The 17290-nt window shown below is 55.2% G+C and overlaps 5 protein-coding genes across 5 annotated transcripts; 3 read left to right on the forward strand and 2 right to left on the reverse strand.

Annotated features, from left to right (window-relative positions):
* Nucleotides 1–3463: 3463 nt before the first annotated feature.
* Nucleotides 3464–5320, forward strand: SPBR_02574 (ferrooxidoreductase Fet3; the record flags this gene model as incomplete). The annotated part of the gene is made up of 1 exon (XM_040760877.1): nucleotides 3464–5320. The coding sequence occupies one exon, from the start codon at nucleotides 3464–3466 to the stop codon at nucleotides 5318–5320; it is 1857 nt and encodes a 618-aa protein (XP_040620333.1).
* Nucleotides 5321–5703: 383 nt separating this feature from the next.
* On the reverse strand, nucleotides 5704–8767 carry SPBR_02279 (uncharacterized protein; the record flags this gene model as incomplete). The annotated part of the gene is made up of 3 exons (XM_040760582.1): nucleotides 5704–8414; nucleotides 8496–8638; nucleotides 8700–8767. 3 exons carry the CDS (start codon nucleotides 8765–8767, stop codon nucleotides 5704–5706), a joined length of 2922 nt encoding a protein of 973 aa, XP_040620334.1.
* A 1294-nt stretch (nucleotides 8768–10061) lies between these two features.
* SPBR_02688 (uncharacterized protein) lies at nucleotides 10062–11699 on the forward strand (the record flags this gene model as incomplete). Its single annotated transcript, XM_040760991.1, has 4 exons — nucleotides 10062–10859; nucleotides 10922–10947; nucleotides 11003–11091; nucleotides 11194–11699. The coding sequence occupies 4 exons, from the start codon at nucleotides 10062–10064 to the stop codon at nucleotides 11697–11699; spliced, it is 1419 nt and encodes a 472-aa protein (XP_040620335.1).
* An 837-nt stretch (nucleotides 11700–12536) lies between these two features.
* On the reverse strand, nucleotides 12537–14153 carry SPBR_02696 (uncharacterized protein; the record flags this gene model as incomplete). The annotated part of the gene is made up of 1 exon (XM_040760999.1): nucleotides 12537–14153. The coding sequence occupies one exon, from the start codon at nucleotides 14151–14153 to the stop codon at nucleotides 12537–12539; it is 1617 nt and encodes a 538-aa protein (XP_040620336.1).
* Nucleotides 14154–15757: 1604 nt separating this feature from the next.
* Nucleotides 15758–17148, forward strand: SPBR_02807 (DNA damage-inducible protein 1; the record flags this gene model as incomplete). The annotated part of the gene is made up of 2 exons (XM_040761110.1): nucleotides 15758–16397; nucleotides 16493–17148. 2 exons carry the CDS (start codon nucleotides 15758–15760, stop codon nucleotides 17146–17148), a joined length of 1296 nt encoding a protein of 431 aa, XP_040620337.1.
* Nucleotides 17149–17290: the final 142 nt, after the last annotated feature.

Consider the following 17290-nt stretch of genomic DNA (forward strand, 5'->3'; position numbering starts at 1 on the left):
GACCCTCGCGAGCTTAGCACCAAAAAAGAAGAAGGTTCTGACGACGGTCAAAATCACTCTTGTATTGTCCATTTGGTTGACCCGACCCGTTCAAATTTTCGTAGGGCCTTCTCGACGGATCAAATGTGCCCCTTCGTGTGCGATCTCGGACTCGGGCAGACCCTCCTACCTGTACGGAGTAACATACACCGGTTAGTGGCGCCCTCCTGTCCATTATTTGACGGGCGACTTGTATGTTGCCCGGATGGTTTTGCCTCAGCGCCGGGCTTGTTGAGAGGCTGGCTGTCTGAGGTACATGTGGACATGGTTCTTATGCCTCAACTTGCCAGGTCTTTCGCAATATGGTGGCTTTTCTCACTAGGCTTGAAAAAGGTCTCTAGCTTGTCCCAGCGGCTGTGGATATCCATAGGGTGCCATTTTCTGTGTATTTCTGGTGCATTTCGTGCGGGTTGGGGGGGCTGTCGCGAAAATATATCTAATCATCTGATAAAAAATCGTAAAAAAATGTTACGACATATCCGCTGAATCCAATGATGACGGTCGTGATATGGACAGGGACCAGCTACGACTAGCTAGCGAAGCGAGAGGAAACTGGTCGAAACGACGAGAATAAGGCGACCCACTGGTAATGCTGCGCAGAAAAGAAGTACAAGCATCTGCTTCTCGTTGGTTTTCGCGGCATTTTAGAGACTCCTGCCATGGAGATGCCCCAACGTTGTATTAAAAGACTGGCCCAATACGGCTAGCCCAGCTGTTGCAGCTGTGATTCGTCTGTTTTGGCAGGTGCGAGCGCACGGTGCCGAAGCACACATTGCATTAAAGTTATCTGATCCGCTGTAAATTCCAAAGGGTAGGAACTAAGGAGGGCATGACGAGTGAGAGCGCACAGGGCAGGAAGGAACGCTCCAGGGTTGCATGCAACATCAGATATTCGTTTCGACGCCACAAACGATGTCGTACCAATATTAGCAGCACAAACCCGGCACAAATCCGGCACGAACCCGGCACGATTGATAAGAACAAGACCACATTGAGAAGGAGAAAATGCAATTCTGCATACCGTACCAAGGTCGAGACCAACGGCGGGGATTTGACACGAATCACCTGCCTTGCGCCCAGTTTCGCCTTAGTTTTCCGCACTGATTGTTGATATTTTGGCTTTTTAATTCTGATTCTCGACACGCGTTTACTGCATGCTACGATTCGGCTGTTGCAGTTCAGGCCAATCCTTATATTCAGAACCGACAGTACATTGGCGAATGCGCTATTGACTTTTCTACCGTCAAGCGGAGTGGTTCTGGCCTTTCCGATCATTCTGGCTTTCTGTTTTCTTTCGATGTATTGCCCAGCACATCGTGTTACGTATAGCAAATTCTGCCTCTGGTAGCTGCCGTCGATTGCTCGTATTTTGGCATTCGCTCTGGTAATGATTATTTTATCCCACTCACATTACGTGCATCCATGTATACTTTACTGCCTTACTTGCCGGTTTTACTGATCGTGGCCGCTGCTCAGCTTTGAAATACCATTCTTGTGTCCACGACGCATCGTCACAACGCTTCCGTGAGCCTCGACCCTGTCGAGATTGCAAGCACAGCAGACAGACACGAGCCGCATCAGCCATGTCCTTCCATACCTTGTCCACACAGCACAATCACCGTACCCCCACTTCGGATCCGCTTTCCATCGCTTGTTTTGCTTCCCACTGGCAGTTGGAAGCATGGCGGGAGTACACTGTTCTTTGCAGATTCTCACAGTCGTGCCTATCGAGTCGAGAAAAGGGGGGTGTAGTGAGTAGCACAGCGTGTTTTCGCTAATTTCTCCTGCATCCCACATCCCACGGAAAACCCAGAAAGTGTTACGTACTGTTGTCTGCGTACCGGTGTAAAAGAAATTCCACAAGGTAAGATAATTCGAGCCGAATAAGTGAAACGAGACAGCTTGGGAAAAGCAAGCAAGAGGTAGTGAAGTGATACGTACTGCAGGACCCCGACAGTACCCAGACTACCCAACCCCGACGGCACAGTCATTCCGCGTTCGGCAGACTGCTTCATACTCATACTGCATCGTATTTACATACGGCCAGTCTGTCATAATAACCGACGTTACGGCAACCCTTGCATTCGGAGGACCTTTGTCTCTCGCATGAGTCTCTCGCGCTCTCCCATCCTTTGCCGTTTTTTCTTCCGCTTCGCTGTGCCAACACAATACTAACAAATGCTATGGAACGTCGTTGACAGCAATCGGCCGACAGCGGGTAGACAACAAGAAAAGTCGGGCTTCATCTAGGACAATTCGTACCTCGTACCCATTAGCACTAACTCTACCCCATAGACTCGTCCTGCCCATGTGCTCGACCATTGATTGTCTTTGCTTCTTTGTTGTGGAGTGGACCTCTCCGAGCCCACACAACCTCGACAGCCAAAATCCATGCATGCCCCATCAGGTTAGTAACCTCCAATTCTAGCTAGCCTCTTTTGTTCTGCATTTTCACCCCCCGGACACCAACCGACAGGGCACGTCTTCCCGGCAAGAAACAAGTGGTGTTTTATCAGATTTTTCGAGGAAAGCGGCTGGGGGTTGCCAATGAATTGCAGTCACATCAGGACCGGAAATGAAAACAAAAGAAAAATATTATCAATGGCTCAGTTGTGCCCTTCCGATTCCGCTCTCTAGCTTCCCACGATAAACGATACCTCCTCCAAGGGGTAGCTCTGGAGGTTGCCGTCTCGGTTCCTGGGGTTTTGTGCCAACTGTGAAGTTAGTTTTTTTTTTTTTTTTTTTTTTTTAAACGCAGTTCCCCCGCCCCTGTCCCGGCCCTTCTCGTTTGTCGCTTTTGTTCTCACCCCTCGTGGCACCTCTCTCTTTTTTATCTGATCCGCCGGCATCCCGAGACGGGTCGCGAGGATATCGAGCAAGGCAAGACTCGAGACAATCTCTTCACCTCGTGCCCCATTTTCGAGGTCTTTTCTATTCCTTGCTCTTGCCTTTTCGCATTTTTCTTTTTTGTCGCCCGGGTCACATCATCTTCTCCATTGGTGCGTTTGCGGCATTACCATACCCAGCTTCGAGTCTGTCCTCAACCCTACCTGGCCATCGAGTCTCTCGGGCGTCCTGTGGTCCTCTTGCCCTTCAACCCTGCCCACCCTTCTAGCAGTAGCCTATCTTCTGATCGGCTGTTTCTTTTCCATTCCCTCGTATGTTAATCTCTACTCTTTGTACAACATACTTTTCTTTTATTGTCCCTTTCTCTTTTTTCTTATCTGCGGCCTCTTTCCTTTTCCCCATCATTCCTATCTTCGTCTTGTGACTTAATCCTCGTCGTTGTCGTCGTCGAGGTCGACACAAGTTCGACTAAAACAAATTGTCAAACACCCCTTTGTGCTTGAGTCTTGTTCTCTTTTCTCTTCTTTCCTTTTTATATATGTTCATTTCCTAAGTCCCCTCCTCCCACCCCCTCAAAATGGTTCGCGCGTTCGTCGCCGGCCTGCTGGCTCTGGCTGCCGGCGCCGTGGCCGAGACGATCAACCTGGACTTCAACGTCTCGTGGGTCATGGCCAACCCCGACGGTTTGGCCGACCGCAAGGTCATTGGCATCAACGGCGAGTTTCCGCTGCCGCTCATCAATGTCACCAAGGGCGACCGCCTGGTGGTCAACATGTACAACGGGCTCGGCGACAAGAGCACGTCGATCCACTGGCACGGCATGTTCCAGAACGGCACCAACAGCATGGACGGTGCGTCCATGTTCACGCAGTGCCCGATCCCACCAGGCTCCAGCTTCACATACAATTTCACCGTGGAACAGACCGGCACGTACTGGTACCACTGCCACACCGACTACTGCTACCCCGACGGCTACCGCCAGGCGCTGATCGTCCACGACCCGGAAGCGCCTTTCTACAATGACTACGAGGAGGAGTTTGTCATGACGCTGTCGGACTGGTACCACGACCTGATGGAGGATCTGAGCACCCAATTCTTGTCGCTCTACAACCCGACTGGCGCGGAGCCCGTCCCCAACTCGTTCCTGATGAACGACGGCCAGAACCAGACCTTCCACGTCAAGCCCAACACGACGTACCTGCTGCGCATCATCAACTCGGGTAACTTCATTGCGCAGTACTTTTACATAGAGGGCCACAACTTTACCATTGTCGAGGTCGACGGCGTGTACACGGAGCCGCAGGAGGCCAGCACCCTGTACGTTGCCATTGCCCAGCGCTACAGTGTACTGCTGACGACGGCCAACTCGACCGAGGTCAACTACAAGATAGTCACCGTGGCCGACTCGGACCTGATGGACACAATCCCCAGCAATCTGCAGCTCAACCAGACCAACTGGCTGGTGCTCAACGAGAACGCGCCGCTCGAGCAGGCCGTCGTCACGGCCGCCACAAGCGACGACATCGTTGCCTTTGACGATTTCACGCTCGTGCCCAGCGACCGCATGGCGCTGCTGCCGGAGCCGGATATCCAGATCAACGTGACCGTCTACATGGTGAACCTGATCAACGGCTTCAACTACGCCGAGCTGAACAACATCACCTACACCATCCCCAAGGTCCCCTCGCTGTACACGGCGCTTTCGGCCGGCGACCTGCGCACGTCCGAGGTTGTGTATGGCGAGTACACCCACCCGATTGTCCTCGGCCACAACCAGGTCGTCGAGATTGTCCTGAACAACGGCGACACCGGCTCGCACCCCTTCCACTTACACGGCCACACCTTCCAGGTCATCAACCGCGAGCCGCCCATCGGCCCAGACTTCAATTCGTACCGGGACGGCGACCCGGTCGCCTACGATGCGAACAACCACACCGACTTCCCGCCGATCCCCATCCGCCGCGATACCGTGGTGCTGCCGCCCCAGGGCTTTGTCGTCATGCGCTTCGTGGCGGACAACCCGGGTGTCTGGGCCTTCCACTGCCACATTGACTGGCACATGGCCTCGGGTCTCGCCATGACCTTTGTCGAAGCGCCCGAGCTCATTCCCACCCACGTCGAGGTCCCCGATGACCACTATGCGGCCTGCGCTGCTGCTGCCGTGCCCACGGTCGGCAACGCCGCTGCCAACGCCCAAAACTTCTTGGACCTCACGGGCCAGAACGCCCAGCCCAAGGACATCCCCGACGGCTTTACGCCGCGTGGCATTGTCGCCATGACCTTCACGGTCCTGTCGGCCGTCCTCGGCATCATCTCCATCATCTACTACGGCCTGGCCGATCTCAAGCACGCCCCCAAGTCGGCACCCGCAGCGCGCGACTCATCGGAGGGTGAGAATGCGGTGACCACGACCTCGATGCCCAAGCACGGTTGAGCGGTCTGTGGCTCTGTGGTGGAGGAATGCAAGGAGAATATTGGTCGAGAAAAAGGATTCTGTGTTTGCCGGCAATATGCGCATTTTGTTAGTCCCATTTTTCGTCTCTTGTCCACCGTACACTGTTGTCATCTCTTGTTGTTTGACCTACTGCATTGTTTTTGTTTTGTCACGGTGGACGAGATACGTTATATACCTATTTCGAGTTGTTTCCCTCTATGCACAATGATAAGCGTGCACGTGAACACCGTCCGTTGTGCCTGCCTTGGCCTTGAGTGACTATTCTGCATTCATAAATCGTGTAGATCGTGCCTTCCTAATTCCTAATACCTCACTGCCCTACTCCTTCCCTATCCTATGTCTGCTCCTCCCCTGCTCCTTCCCTACGCGCCCTCCAATCCAAATTGGGCAGTCCACTCAGCACATCTCGTGATCTCGTTAGCTCCCACCGACGGCTTCACTTTGGCCACAGACGCAAAGAAATCGTCCACCGTCAATGGCGGTGCCCGTGCCCTGCCTTGCGGCACGCTCTTCCATGTCATCTGCCGCGCGCCCGCGGAGCCCGCTTCGCACGGCACCCACCAGCCAGTTGCATCACGCGCAAAGTACTGTGCGCCGCGAACACGCTTGACCGGCAGCATCAGCGCGTCCTGTACGGCATTGGCGATATCACTGCCCGAGAAGCCGTCCGTGCGGCGCGCGAGCTCGGCACCGACAGCCACGTCGCGCGGCCCGCCCGCTGCGCCGACGACAGCGGCCCACTCGTCGCCGCCGTGCACGCGGAACAGCTCTGCGCGGGCGTCGTCGTCGGGCAGGGGGATGTGAATTCGTTTCTGGAAGCGGCGCCGGATGGCTGGGTCGAGGGACCAGGGCAGATTGGTTGCGGCCAGCAAGACGACGCCTTCGTTGTTGCCGTGGCCGACACCGTCCATTTGGACGAGAAACTCGGTCTTGAGACGGGCTGTCGTGGCATCGTCACCACCACCACCGCCGCCGCCACCGCCACCGGACTCTCTGCTGTTGCACAGCGCGTCAATCTCGTCAATGAAAATGACGGACGGCTTCTTCTCGCGCGCAAGCTCAAACAGCTGGCGCACCAGACTCTCGCTCTCGCCGAACCACTTGGATGTCAGGTCCGTCGCGCTGATGCTGAACAGCGTGTACTCGACCTCGGTGGCCACGGCCTTGGCCAGGTACGACTTGCCGGTGCCGGGGGGGCCGTAGAGCAGGATGGCCCGCCGCGGCTTGCGCTTGCCCTGAAACATGTGCGGGAAGCGCAGCGGGAACACGACGGCCTCCTGCAGCTCGTCCTTGGCCGACGCCAGTCCGGCCACGTCCTCCCAGCGCACGTTGGGACTCTCCGTGACAATCGAGCTCAGGAGCGACTCGCGCAGCTGCTTGGCCATGCCGCTCTTGGAGTCCTTGTTGGCGTCATCCTCGCCATCGTGGCCGCCGCCGTCGTTGCCGCCACCGGCGTTCAAGGCGCCAAACTGCGACATAATAGCCGCGTTCTGGCTCGCCAACATGGACGACTGCGCATTGATCTGCATCGCCTCCAGGGCCTCGAGCATCTGCTGCTGCTGCAGCTGCTGCTGTAGCAGCTGCGGTTGGTTATGGACGCCGTACTCGGCCTGCATGGCCGCCAGCTGCTGTTCCGCCAGCAGTTGCTCTGCCAGCATTTGCTCCTGCTTTTGCCGCGCGGCTTGCACGCTTTGCTTGTAGGAGGATCCGATCTGCGATCCTGTCTCGACAAACAGTTTGAATATGTCCTTGACAGCGCCGCGGAGCGAAGGCTGGGCTGCTGCATCACGCGGCAGGTCCCGCGACATCGTTTCCCCCGCAGCGTCTGCGGTATTCTCGGCAGCCGACGCCCTCGCCTCTCGTACCTCGCCGGCGGTCGCCGCCGCGTCCAAATGCGCCTGGAGCCCGTACCGATCGCTAATCCCCCGCAAGTACTGCTGGATCGCCACCAGGTACATGGCCTGCAAAAATTCCTCCCGGTCCAGTTGTCCATTGTGGTCCAGATCCGACTTCTCCCAGATCATATCAATGTCCTCGCTGCTCAGTTCTGACGCCGCAAACAGCTGCAGCGCATCGCTGGCCGTCACATACTTGGGCTCCTCCAAAACGCCCATCGTGCAAAGGTCCCACACCTCTTCTGCGACGCTGCGGATGTCGTCGGGCATGGCCAGCGTGTGCACAATGGCATCGATGCGCTCCTCATCTTCCGACCGATTCTGCTCCTGTTCCTCCGGAAGCAAGATCGAAGGAAGGGGTGAGGCTGGTGTCTCCACTGGTGTTTCTGGTTTGGAAGCATGTGTCGTCGTCGGTGAAGTGCCGGGAATGTACGGAGTCGAAACCGGAGTCAGTGGACCGCGAGTCTGAGCTTGCACTTGCGGCGTAGGTCTATGTGGTAGTGACTGGGAGGCTCGAGGAGGGAGATCGGGAGGTGGACCTGGGGGGGCTCTGGGAGGTGCCGATGCCGGTGGTGTTGGCGGCGGTGGAGGAAGCAGAGATGTTGGACCGGCTGCCGCCAAAAGATGCGCAGGCGGCCGCTGGTTGAGAACCACGTACTGCATGGCGTCGGCACTCAACCTGTGCTGCCGCAAACTATACGGGTACGCTTTGGCCGTGCTCCCCAGGAACGACTCAAACTCCAAAAAGAACAGATCACCGTCCCAAGGGCACAGTGTCGTCCGCTTGCTCAGGTGAAACCCAGCAGACAGCATGTCCACGCCCACGGTCAGTGCGCGCAACTCGGTCACCAAGCTCTCCGGCAGGCCTTGCCAGCGGAGAGCACCACCACGCGCCTTGACAAGGACACTGTCCGAAGGGCCCCAGAACACATACTCGAGCTGTGTTGGCTGGAGAGTGTTGCGTAGGGGCCCGGCAAAGTGAACAAAGTCGGAGGTAAGACCGACGAAAGCATCAGGGAACCTACCCGACGTCTCAGGCGACAGCATCACCTCGCCCGTGTTGAAGCGAACAAGGTACGCGCCGTAAGGTGAGAAACTCACATGATCAACGGCGGCGTAAGGCTGGGTCTGGCGAGCGATGTGGATTGACTGGAGGAAATCGGTGCGGTTGGAGAGGACTGTGCGAGGATCGAGGGTCAGTGCCGCGACTGGCAGACAAGAAGAGTCATTCTTTTCATATGTCTTATCCTTTTACTAACCATTTCCGTCCTTCAGCATCAAGCAATATGACCCATCCACGCCCGTTGACATCCAGTCAATGCGCGTGCCGCCAAGTGACTGATCCGCGAAGTGCTCCCCGAGAGAGTCCCAGACGGTCTGGATCGGAGGTGGTAGCTGCCGGCTGTTTTGTCAGCATGCAGAGTGTGACCACCACCAGAAAAGCAGCATAGGTGCCAACCTACCACGATGAGAACTGGTCGTTTCCCGTGGCCCACGACGAAGCCGACGGGCCGAAATAGAAAAAGACCATCGTGCCGGGTGTCGTCGTTTATGTTTTGATGATCAATTTGGAGGTCGAAGACTGCAGGACAAGGCACAAGATAATGGCAGCGTCTATTCGAAATCTAGAAAGCCAGGCTTTAAGAAAGCTTCCAGTCTTCACGGATTCTTGGTTTGTTTGGCTAGCTAGGCCTTCTTTTCAGGCCGACCTTTTATTTTCCATGTTTCGAGTCAAGCCACGCATTCGATGGCCCGACGATGCAAACCTGGACCAATAGAAGGCAAGAGAAGACAGGGCAAAAGCAGGAAAGGGGGTTCAGCACTTTGCTGCAGTTTTTGACAGTCTAGAACGCATTGGTCATGCAGTGCAACTATTTGTTCTTGTTTCTAGTCGTTACCGTCTTCCTGGTGCTCAGCCCACGCCATGCCTATTCAGCCTCAGCAGAGCGTCGATTTGGTTAAGCTTGCGGCTTGATTCCGCCTGGTTCAGCAGAACGACAGAGTATCTCACGTATTACGACGGATATATATTATCTGCCTTGGCCCCTCTTTCTACAACAGGCTTAGTTAGGCTGCCTGTTTGCCCATTCTCAAACAATTGATATGAATTTTTTGTTTTTTATTCTCATTTGTGTTCTCGCGCCTCGGTTTAGTTTGCCTTGGCTGAAATCGGCGACATGCATGAACCCTCTCAGACATTTTATGGAAGCACAAATGCGAGAGACAATCGTGGGGCAAAAAAAGACAATGATGCTGTGGTCTGGTAAAGTGTTATTTCCCCTTTTTTTACTTTTCATTTTTTTATTCTCAGTTGCCCCTCATATTTTCCACTGTTTACAAATGTTCTAATTAAATTACAAAAAGAAAGGGAAATAAAAGCTTCCTCGTTGTCGTTTTCAATGGCCAGCTCCAAGGTCCATTATTAAAACGTACATGTACCATACGCCTTTACCCGCCGGATATTTTCCGCTGCCACCCATGTCCCGATCCAATTCTCTCCGTTCGGTTCCCCAGATTCGCCTCTATTGCAAGGTAGTAGACGGAGCAAAAAGCATAAAATTAATATATTGTCTTACGAGATGTGACATAATGCCCTTTTGTAGTGTCCGCAGCAGGCTTTCTGGACAGCGTGTTATTGCCACAGTGTATCACTTGGTGCTTCCCAGAGGATGAACGAATATGTCGCGATCTCGCAGGATCCCAGCCAGCTTAACACGTCGTTAGGGAAAGACAGATAGAAGGCAAGAACAAGTGGTCTGTCTTGCCCTAGCTCTTTTCACGATACTCCTTCACCCTTATAGTGTCGCCTTTCCTTGCATCTCATCATGCTCAGCCAACAGATATCGACGACGGGACTGCTGGTGCTCGTTGGCCTTGCGACGTCCTTCACTGGGCTGCCTGGAGCAGAGGCGGCGCTGGCGACGCAGGTTCGCGTCGTGGAGCCCACCGTCCCCGGTACATGCCTCGTCAAGGCCGTCAACCCCTTCTTGCGGGCGGTCTACAACCACTGCCCGCCGCCACTGACCGACATCAAACGCATTCGACCCTATCGCAACCCGCCGCGCTATCCATGGACGCACCCTGTGCGCTGCCTCAAGACCAAAGGCAGTGAGGATACCCCGCGAAAGGGCTACGACATCCGGTACTGCCTGTACTCGGACTCGGTCTTGGGCGGACTGCATGGCGTCAGTCTGCTCACCGCGCCTGAGATTGCCGCCGACGTGGTCAGCGCCGACGCCCTCGAAGACCGGCCGTATTATGGCGGATCGCGCCACCGCGACTTTGTTCCGGGGCCCATCAACGGAGCCTACACGATCCAGCCCACCCCCGGCAAGGGCCTCGGTGTCGTGGCGGCACGCAAGATTGCACAGGGCGAGATTGCCATGCTGGACCTGCCGGCCGTGTTGCTCAGCAAGGCGTTTTTGGAGGACACGGCACCGTTGCCTCGTCGGCGGTTGATTCGGCGCGGCCTTTCGCAATTGCCCGCGGAAACTCAAAAGCGGGTGTTTGCGCTGTCGATGAGCACCGGCGGCGACGTCGTGGATGCCATCCTGGGCACCAACACCATCAGCCTGGCGTTGGGGATGAATCAGCTGCATCTCGGTCTCTATCCTGAGCTGTCGGTAGGTCCTTGAGAAATCGGCGCCCATAAATGAAGAAAAGAAGAAGCTAACCTCTTGAATAGCGAATCAACCATGCCTGCAACCCAAAGTAAGTTTATCATACCCCCGAGAGACATATCGGGCCTCTTCTAACAGCTCAACAGTGCCTATTACCGATTCTCGCACCGGACGCTCTCAATTGAAGTCGTGGCCTATCGGGACATCCAGCCCGGCGAGGAAATTACCATCAGCTGTACGTGATGAGCATTCGTGATTAGTGGCGCACATGCCACGTCAGTCTTGAACGTACTCTATTTCCAGTGCTGACCTTCCTTGTCTCCTCCTCCCTCCCTAGATGCCCAGCTTACCCTGTCCCGCACAGAGCGTCGTGCGTTCCTGCAAAACAACTGGCACTTCAACTGCAGCTGCTCGCTTTGCCGCGCCGACCCAGACGCCATGACCCTGTCCGAAGACCGCCGCCGCGACATGCGCAAACTGCAGGCCACCCTGGTCCAGGCCAGCCGCAGCGGCGAGTACGACCTGGCGCTTCTGACCGCCGAGACACTCCAAGAGACCACCGAGGCCGAGGGCGTCACGCCGCTGCACGCCGAAATGTACGACATCGTAGCATCCATCCACTTGGACATGCGCAACTTCAACCAGGCTGAGCGCTTTGGCCACATGGCCCTCGAAGCATGGGAGCGGTTTGACAGCGTGGACGACTCGCAGTTGGTGGCGGCGCGGTGGTTTTTGGCGTTTGTGGAACAGGCGCGCAGGGCGGACGAGGCGGAGCGGCTGAAGCGGGAGCGAGATGCGGCGGACGAGGCTGCGATGGAGGATTCTCTTGAGGACTTCTTTTAGATGGGCCCCAAGAAGCTAGGTGTCAACATTGGCCGAGAAAACATACATTCATGGCTTGGATGTGAATGTGAAATGCCAAAATCATAATATCGTATTCAATGATAAATCAAAAACCGACAATCAATTAAAGATGCGAAAGAAAAAACATGTCATGGCCATTTCATAATACTCATCGTAATGCAGATGTGTTCTGAAAGCAATCAGAAACTGAAAACAACGTGGCGCCTCCAAATCACGTCCAGATGCTCAAATCGCTTTGCTTGTTGCTGGCAACAGACACTTGGGTGAAGTCTCAAAACGAAGGCTCGAAATGCCGGAAAAACAAGTAAAATGTCCAACAGAGAAGAAACATAAAGGCAAGAGACAGAAACAAGAGAAAAAAACAGAACAACAACAATGGTAGCTCATAAACATAAAATGCAAACAGATTCAAATAAAAAACAGCTCCCATCCAGAAGCAACCTTGCAATTTTGCCACTATAAATATGGGCACGTCTTCTATCAATACCAACACCGACAACTCAAGTCCTGAGGACGGCGAGTGATAGAAGAGGATTAAAACAGAATCAGAAAGAGTAAAGTGCTAATAAAGGTAAACACTTTGCTCTCCTGACCTTGAACCGTGAACATCCGTTGTCCTTTCGGAAGCAACCGGATGACAATGGCGTTATGGTGCTCTGCTGGGATGCAACGATAAAAACCGAGCCGAGGACTGGGCGGTCATAAAACGGTAAAACAATAAAACAATGCCAAAAAATCAGACAAAAAGTGAGCAAGATCGTGGTGTTGGGATACCACAGGGTTAGAATTGCAACCCCGACGAGAAGCCCGCAGAACTCAATCGATGCACATGTCCAGAAGATCTTCCGCATACCTGTCGAGCTCAATGATGCGGAATCGGCCAGTTCCTTTCTCCTTCCGCTCCAGGTCACGCCAGGCGCTCGAGATCCCCATTTTCCAGGAGAGCAGCTCGACACACCAGCCCAGGACCAACGCACGTTGGACGTGCTTAAAGAATCCATCCGAGAACTCGGCCTCGGCCGCATCACCTGTTGCTAGGACAATGGTACCGGGGTCATGATCCAAAAGACTGTGGCACATCTTGAGCTGTAAGATTTCGTCAACGGCTTGCTCGCCGATTTTCTTGGAGTGTGAGTTGGCGGTAACACCTTCGTCAGATGAGTAACTATCTGCGAACAAGTTGTTCCCGGTGTTGTGGCCACGGCTTGTGCTCTTCTTGTGGCCAATATTGTTATAAACGTTGTTGCTGTTGTTGTAATGCTTGGTGGACGACTTCAGCTTCGGTGATGGGGGAAGCTTAGCGACACGGCCAAGAATATTCATCTCGTAGTTCAGGGCAGCTGCCTGCCGCATATACGCCGGCCAAGTCCGTCGGTCGTAGTAGTCCGGTGCAGACCCCGTTGTGACAAGGCGTGCAGAAGGCCGATTGCGCTCGAGGATGCGCGCGAAACCGTCAAAGAAAAAGGGTGGCGCCGTCATCTTTTTGTCTTGGGTGAAACCACGGTCAATTTTAATGCGGTTGTAGAATCCAATCACAATGTTCGAGAGATCCACGAAAACATGGAGAAGACCAGCGTCCGGTGATACCGCTTCAGCCCCGGGAAACTTCAGCGCGCGGTCCCGTTTGTATTCGGGCTTGAGCTTCATCTCAAGCAGAGCCAGTTTCTCTTGTTTGGTATGCCACGACAGAGGTTGGATAGGATGGTTGAACATGGGCGATCCGGCCGTGGGGGACGAAAAGAGCAGCGAGGAAGAAAGGGGGTAGGGCAAGTCGTATTGGCCCATGGCCTTGCTGTAACCCATGCTACCAGGCGTGCCGACGAGACCGGGAGTTCGTTTGGGGGACTTCAAGATGGACATTGGCCGTGTTGGCGTAGCTACATCGGCCACAGCAGCGGCGGCTTTGACAGTCACGGTTGCGATACCAGTCGGCGGCGAAGCGGAAGGCGAGGCGATGACCACTGTATTCAGGCTCGCCGCGTAGAGGTCGGTCGGGGCGGGAAGAAGAATTCCTGCAGTAACACCATCCACGTCTCTGGTCCTGTCGTCGTCCTCTCCACCACTGCCATCCTCTGAAGTCGTGTCGGGAAGAAGAGAGCCTGGAGTTCCGCTCGGAGAGCCTATCGTAGAGAAGTCGAGGCCGCTTAAGAAGCCGGCATTGTAGGCAGACCCGCGAAGGGCGTCGACCGCCGAGCCAGAAAATGTAGACAACACAGCAGGCGCAGACGCGTGAAGAGACTTCACGGGATCGCCCGGGTTGGCGGTCGTGAGTTGGTCGAGTGCCGAGGAGACACCGGCGGGCCAATCGTCGAAAATAGAGGCGAAGTTGCCCAACTTGGGCGAAGGAGGGCGCGTGTTAGCCGGCGACGAGACATTGTGTCCGCCGCCGGCGTCCGGTAATGGTCGAGATAGTAAGAAAGAAGGTTCGGGCATGGCGTCGGCGGTTACCTCGACATGGAGAGAAGGAGGGTGGCAAACGGCGGTCGGGAGCGTGACATGGCCGCAGCGTTGAAAAGGCTGGGTAGGACGTAAAGTAACTAATACGACACGCTGTGCAAGGACATCAGGGCGATGTGTGGATGAGAGGTAAGATTAGTTGGTGCTGTCGATGAGATTGCTTGTACTTTTTGGGGGACGGAATGAGAACGAGCAAACAGCAGAAATAGAGATATTGAGAAGGGACAACCCCCGGGTTATGTTCGGGCCTGTGTGGAAGGCAAAGCAGCGGGAAGGTGCTGTGTCAGTCACCGCAAGGCCAGTGTCAAATTAGTGCAATGGTCTGTGACTCGATTTTTGCAGGGTTGGGCAGGGAACTGCTTGTTTGTGCGCTAAGAGGGGCGGAAAGAACGGAGCGGCAAAGACAGCGAGTGCTGGCGTGCTGCCCCACCCAGCCATCCAGCCATTCCTTCCCTGCGAGCCTGTCGTCCATTAACTCATTCTGATGCGAATCCACACACGCCACTTACTCCTGCCTTTACCAATCAGAGATACTGGCCGCTTTGCTGGCAAACGCTCATTTCTGCACAGACGGACAGGACCACGCATGAAAGTAAAACGGACACAAAGAAATCAAGCATACGAATACATTCATGAGGTTAAAAGGAATTAAGAGTATGAAACGCCGATTCCTGATTCACCGACCGCGCAAGAATAACAGAATGGCCTTCCCACTACGATCGCCTTGCGTGGCCGATGAATGGGATTCTTCTAGTCTGCCCTTCAGTGAACCTCCTGTGCTTGACTGCCAATGACGTTTGTTACTTCTCTTCGTACAGTCGGGAGAGTGTATCTTATCTGTTTTTTTGCTCTGAAATGAGCTTGTCATAGCGAACACACCCAGGCATTGAGTATCGGAATGTCTGTCATCCAGGCTGCTCCTTCTTTCTTGGGCTGCTCTTGCCTCTTCAGCCTCTTGCCCAAGTCTAGACCCCGCATTCTACGTTCGGAAGGCACCGCAGCCCCTGTTGGCAACATGGGCCCTAAGGCCTGGCCAACCATACCTGCCACATCCGAGCTAGGCAGGCGACCCAATGCGTCGTCTCTGAGGCAAGGGCACTACTGTGACTGGCGGCACGGCACAGGCAGGAAGCTGCTGAAAGTCGCTTGTAAGCCTCGCCGCCAATTGACGTTTCCATACGCTTCCGTTTGTCTCCATCGCCGCCTTCATCAAAGCACGATTTGCACTTCCGCCCGCCTCCCAGCACGACTTCACTTTCTCTTCAGACATGTTTTTGAAATAGTTTTCACTTTTCTTTTGCCCTATCCAACTTTTCTTTCTTCTGTCCGCCGCGAAATTCGATCTCGCTCGACAGAACCGTTGATCTTCCAAACAAAAGCAGCCAAGCCTTGTGGGCGTCAAGAAAGCTTCAACAACCTAGCCTTCCGTTAGATATATAGAGACATCGAGCTTCGCTCTGTGCACTAGCTTGCCCACAATGTAAGATGGCTGTCCCCCATCGGCGTCCTCTGTGCTCAAGCCCACCATTTTTGCTTCACCTTCCACGCGCACCGTCCTGCCTCGTGTCGCGTGCTGACAAATGTGCCAAACCTCTAGGCAAATCACGGTGACCGTGTCGAGGGCACACAGCGACGAGCCGGATCTGCTGTCGCTCGAGGTGTACCCTGAAATGACCGTCGAGACGCTCCAGAGTTCCATCGAAGCCGAGACCTCGATCCCGCCGAGTGCGCAGCACCTGTACCACGATGGCAACCTCATCACCGACAAAGCACAGACTCTCGAGGCCCTCCATGTGACCAACGGGGACATGATTGCTATGCACATCCGCGAGCCCAGAAACCCGGGCGCTGGCTCTGGCGCAAGAGCTTCGCAGCAGGCCGGCGGCGCGGCGGCAGCGGCAGGCACCCGGCAGCGGCAGCCGGGCGAGCCAGACCCCGAAGTGATTCGACTGCAGATCTTGGGCGACCCGCGCCTGCGGGAAGAGGCCATACGGCAGCAGCCACAGCTTGCATCCGTGATTGACGACCCGCAGCTGTTCGCCCAGTTCTTCAACAACAACTACGACCGGGAACGGCGCGAGCGTCAGGACCGCCAACGCCAGATTGCACAATTAAACGCGGACCCATTCGATATCGAGGCACAGGCGCGCATTGAAGAAATCATCCGGCAAGAGCGTGTGATGGAAAACCTCCAGAATGCAATGGAGCACAACCCAGAAGGTAGGCAGTGGTCGGGCCCACGTCTTATTCGTCGACGAATTTTTTGCTAACTCTCTCTCCTCAAGTGTTCGGTCGCGTGCACATGTTGTATGTAGACGTGGAGGTGAACGGATACAAGGTGAAGGCCCTCGTCGATTCGGGCGCGCAGGCCACCATCATGTCTCCGGGCTGCGCCGAGGCTTGCGGCATCATGCGGCTTGTGGACAAGCGTTTCGCGGGTGTGGCGCGTGGTGTCGGAACGGCCACGATCATCGGCCGTGTGCACTCCGCACAGATCAAGATCGGCAGCCTCTTCTTGCCTTGCAGCTTCACTGTGATGGAGGGAAAGTCGGTCGACCTGCTTCTCGGCCTGGATATGCTAAAGCGCTATCAAGCATCCATTGACTTGGCCAAGGACCGCCTGATTATCCAGGATGTCGAGATCCCCTTCCTCGGCGAGGCGGACATTCCCAAGGACTCGGAGGAGGCACTGGCCGAGGAGCCAACGTTTCCCGGCCCCAGCGGAACGACAATCGGTCAGCGCTCGGGTGTCGTTTCTGGGCCAGAGGGTCAAGAGGGCTCGAGCGCAGAAGCGGCACAAGTACCGCCTGCAGCACCAGCAGCCGCCTCAGCGCCAGCTCGGCCTCAGCCTCAGACGCAGACTCAGCAGCAGCCGCTCCCCGCGCAACACCCGCACAAGCTGCTGCACGCTCGCCGCAGCCACCTGCCGCAGGCGGTGCCTCATTTCCAGAAGAAGATGTTCAGCAACTGATGGCGTTGGGGTTCCCGCGGGAAGCTGTCTTGCAGTCGCTGGAGGCTACTGGTGGAAACGTGCAATATGCGGCGAGTTTGCTCTTCCAGGTATAGACTTGAAGGGGAGATTTATAGTGGTTGTACAATCGACAGCATCAAAT

Source organism: Sporothrix brasiliensis (genome assembly GCF_000820605.1).
Source record: "Sporothrix brasiliensis 5110 chromosome Unknown Cont17, whole genome shotgun sequence".
In the NCBI taxonomy this organism is placed as follows: domain Eukaryota; kingdom Fungi; phylum Ascomycota; class Sordariomycetes; order Ophiostomatales; family Ophiostomataceae; genus Sporothrix; species Sporothrix brasiliensis.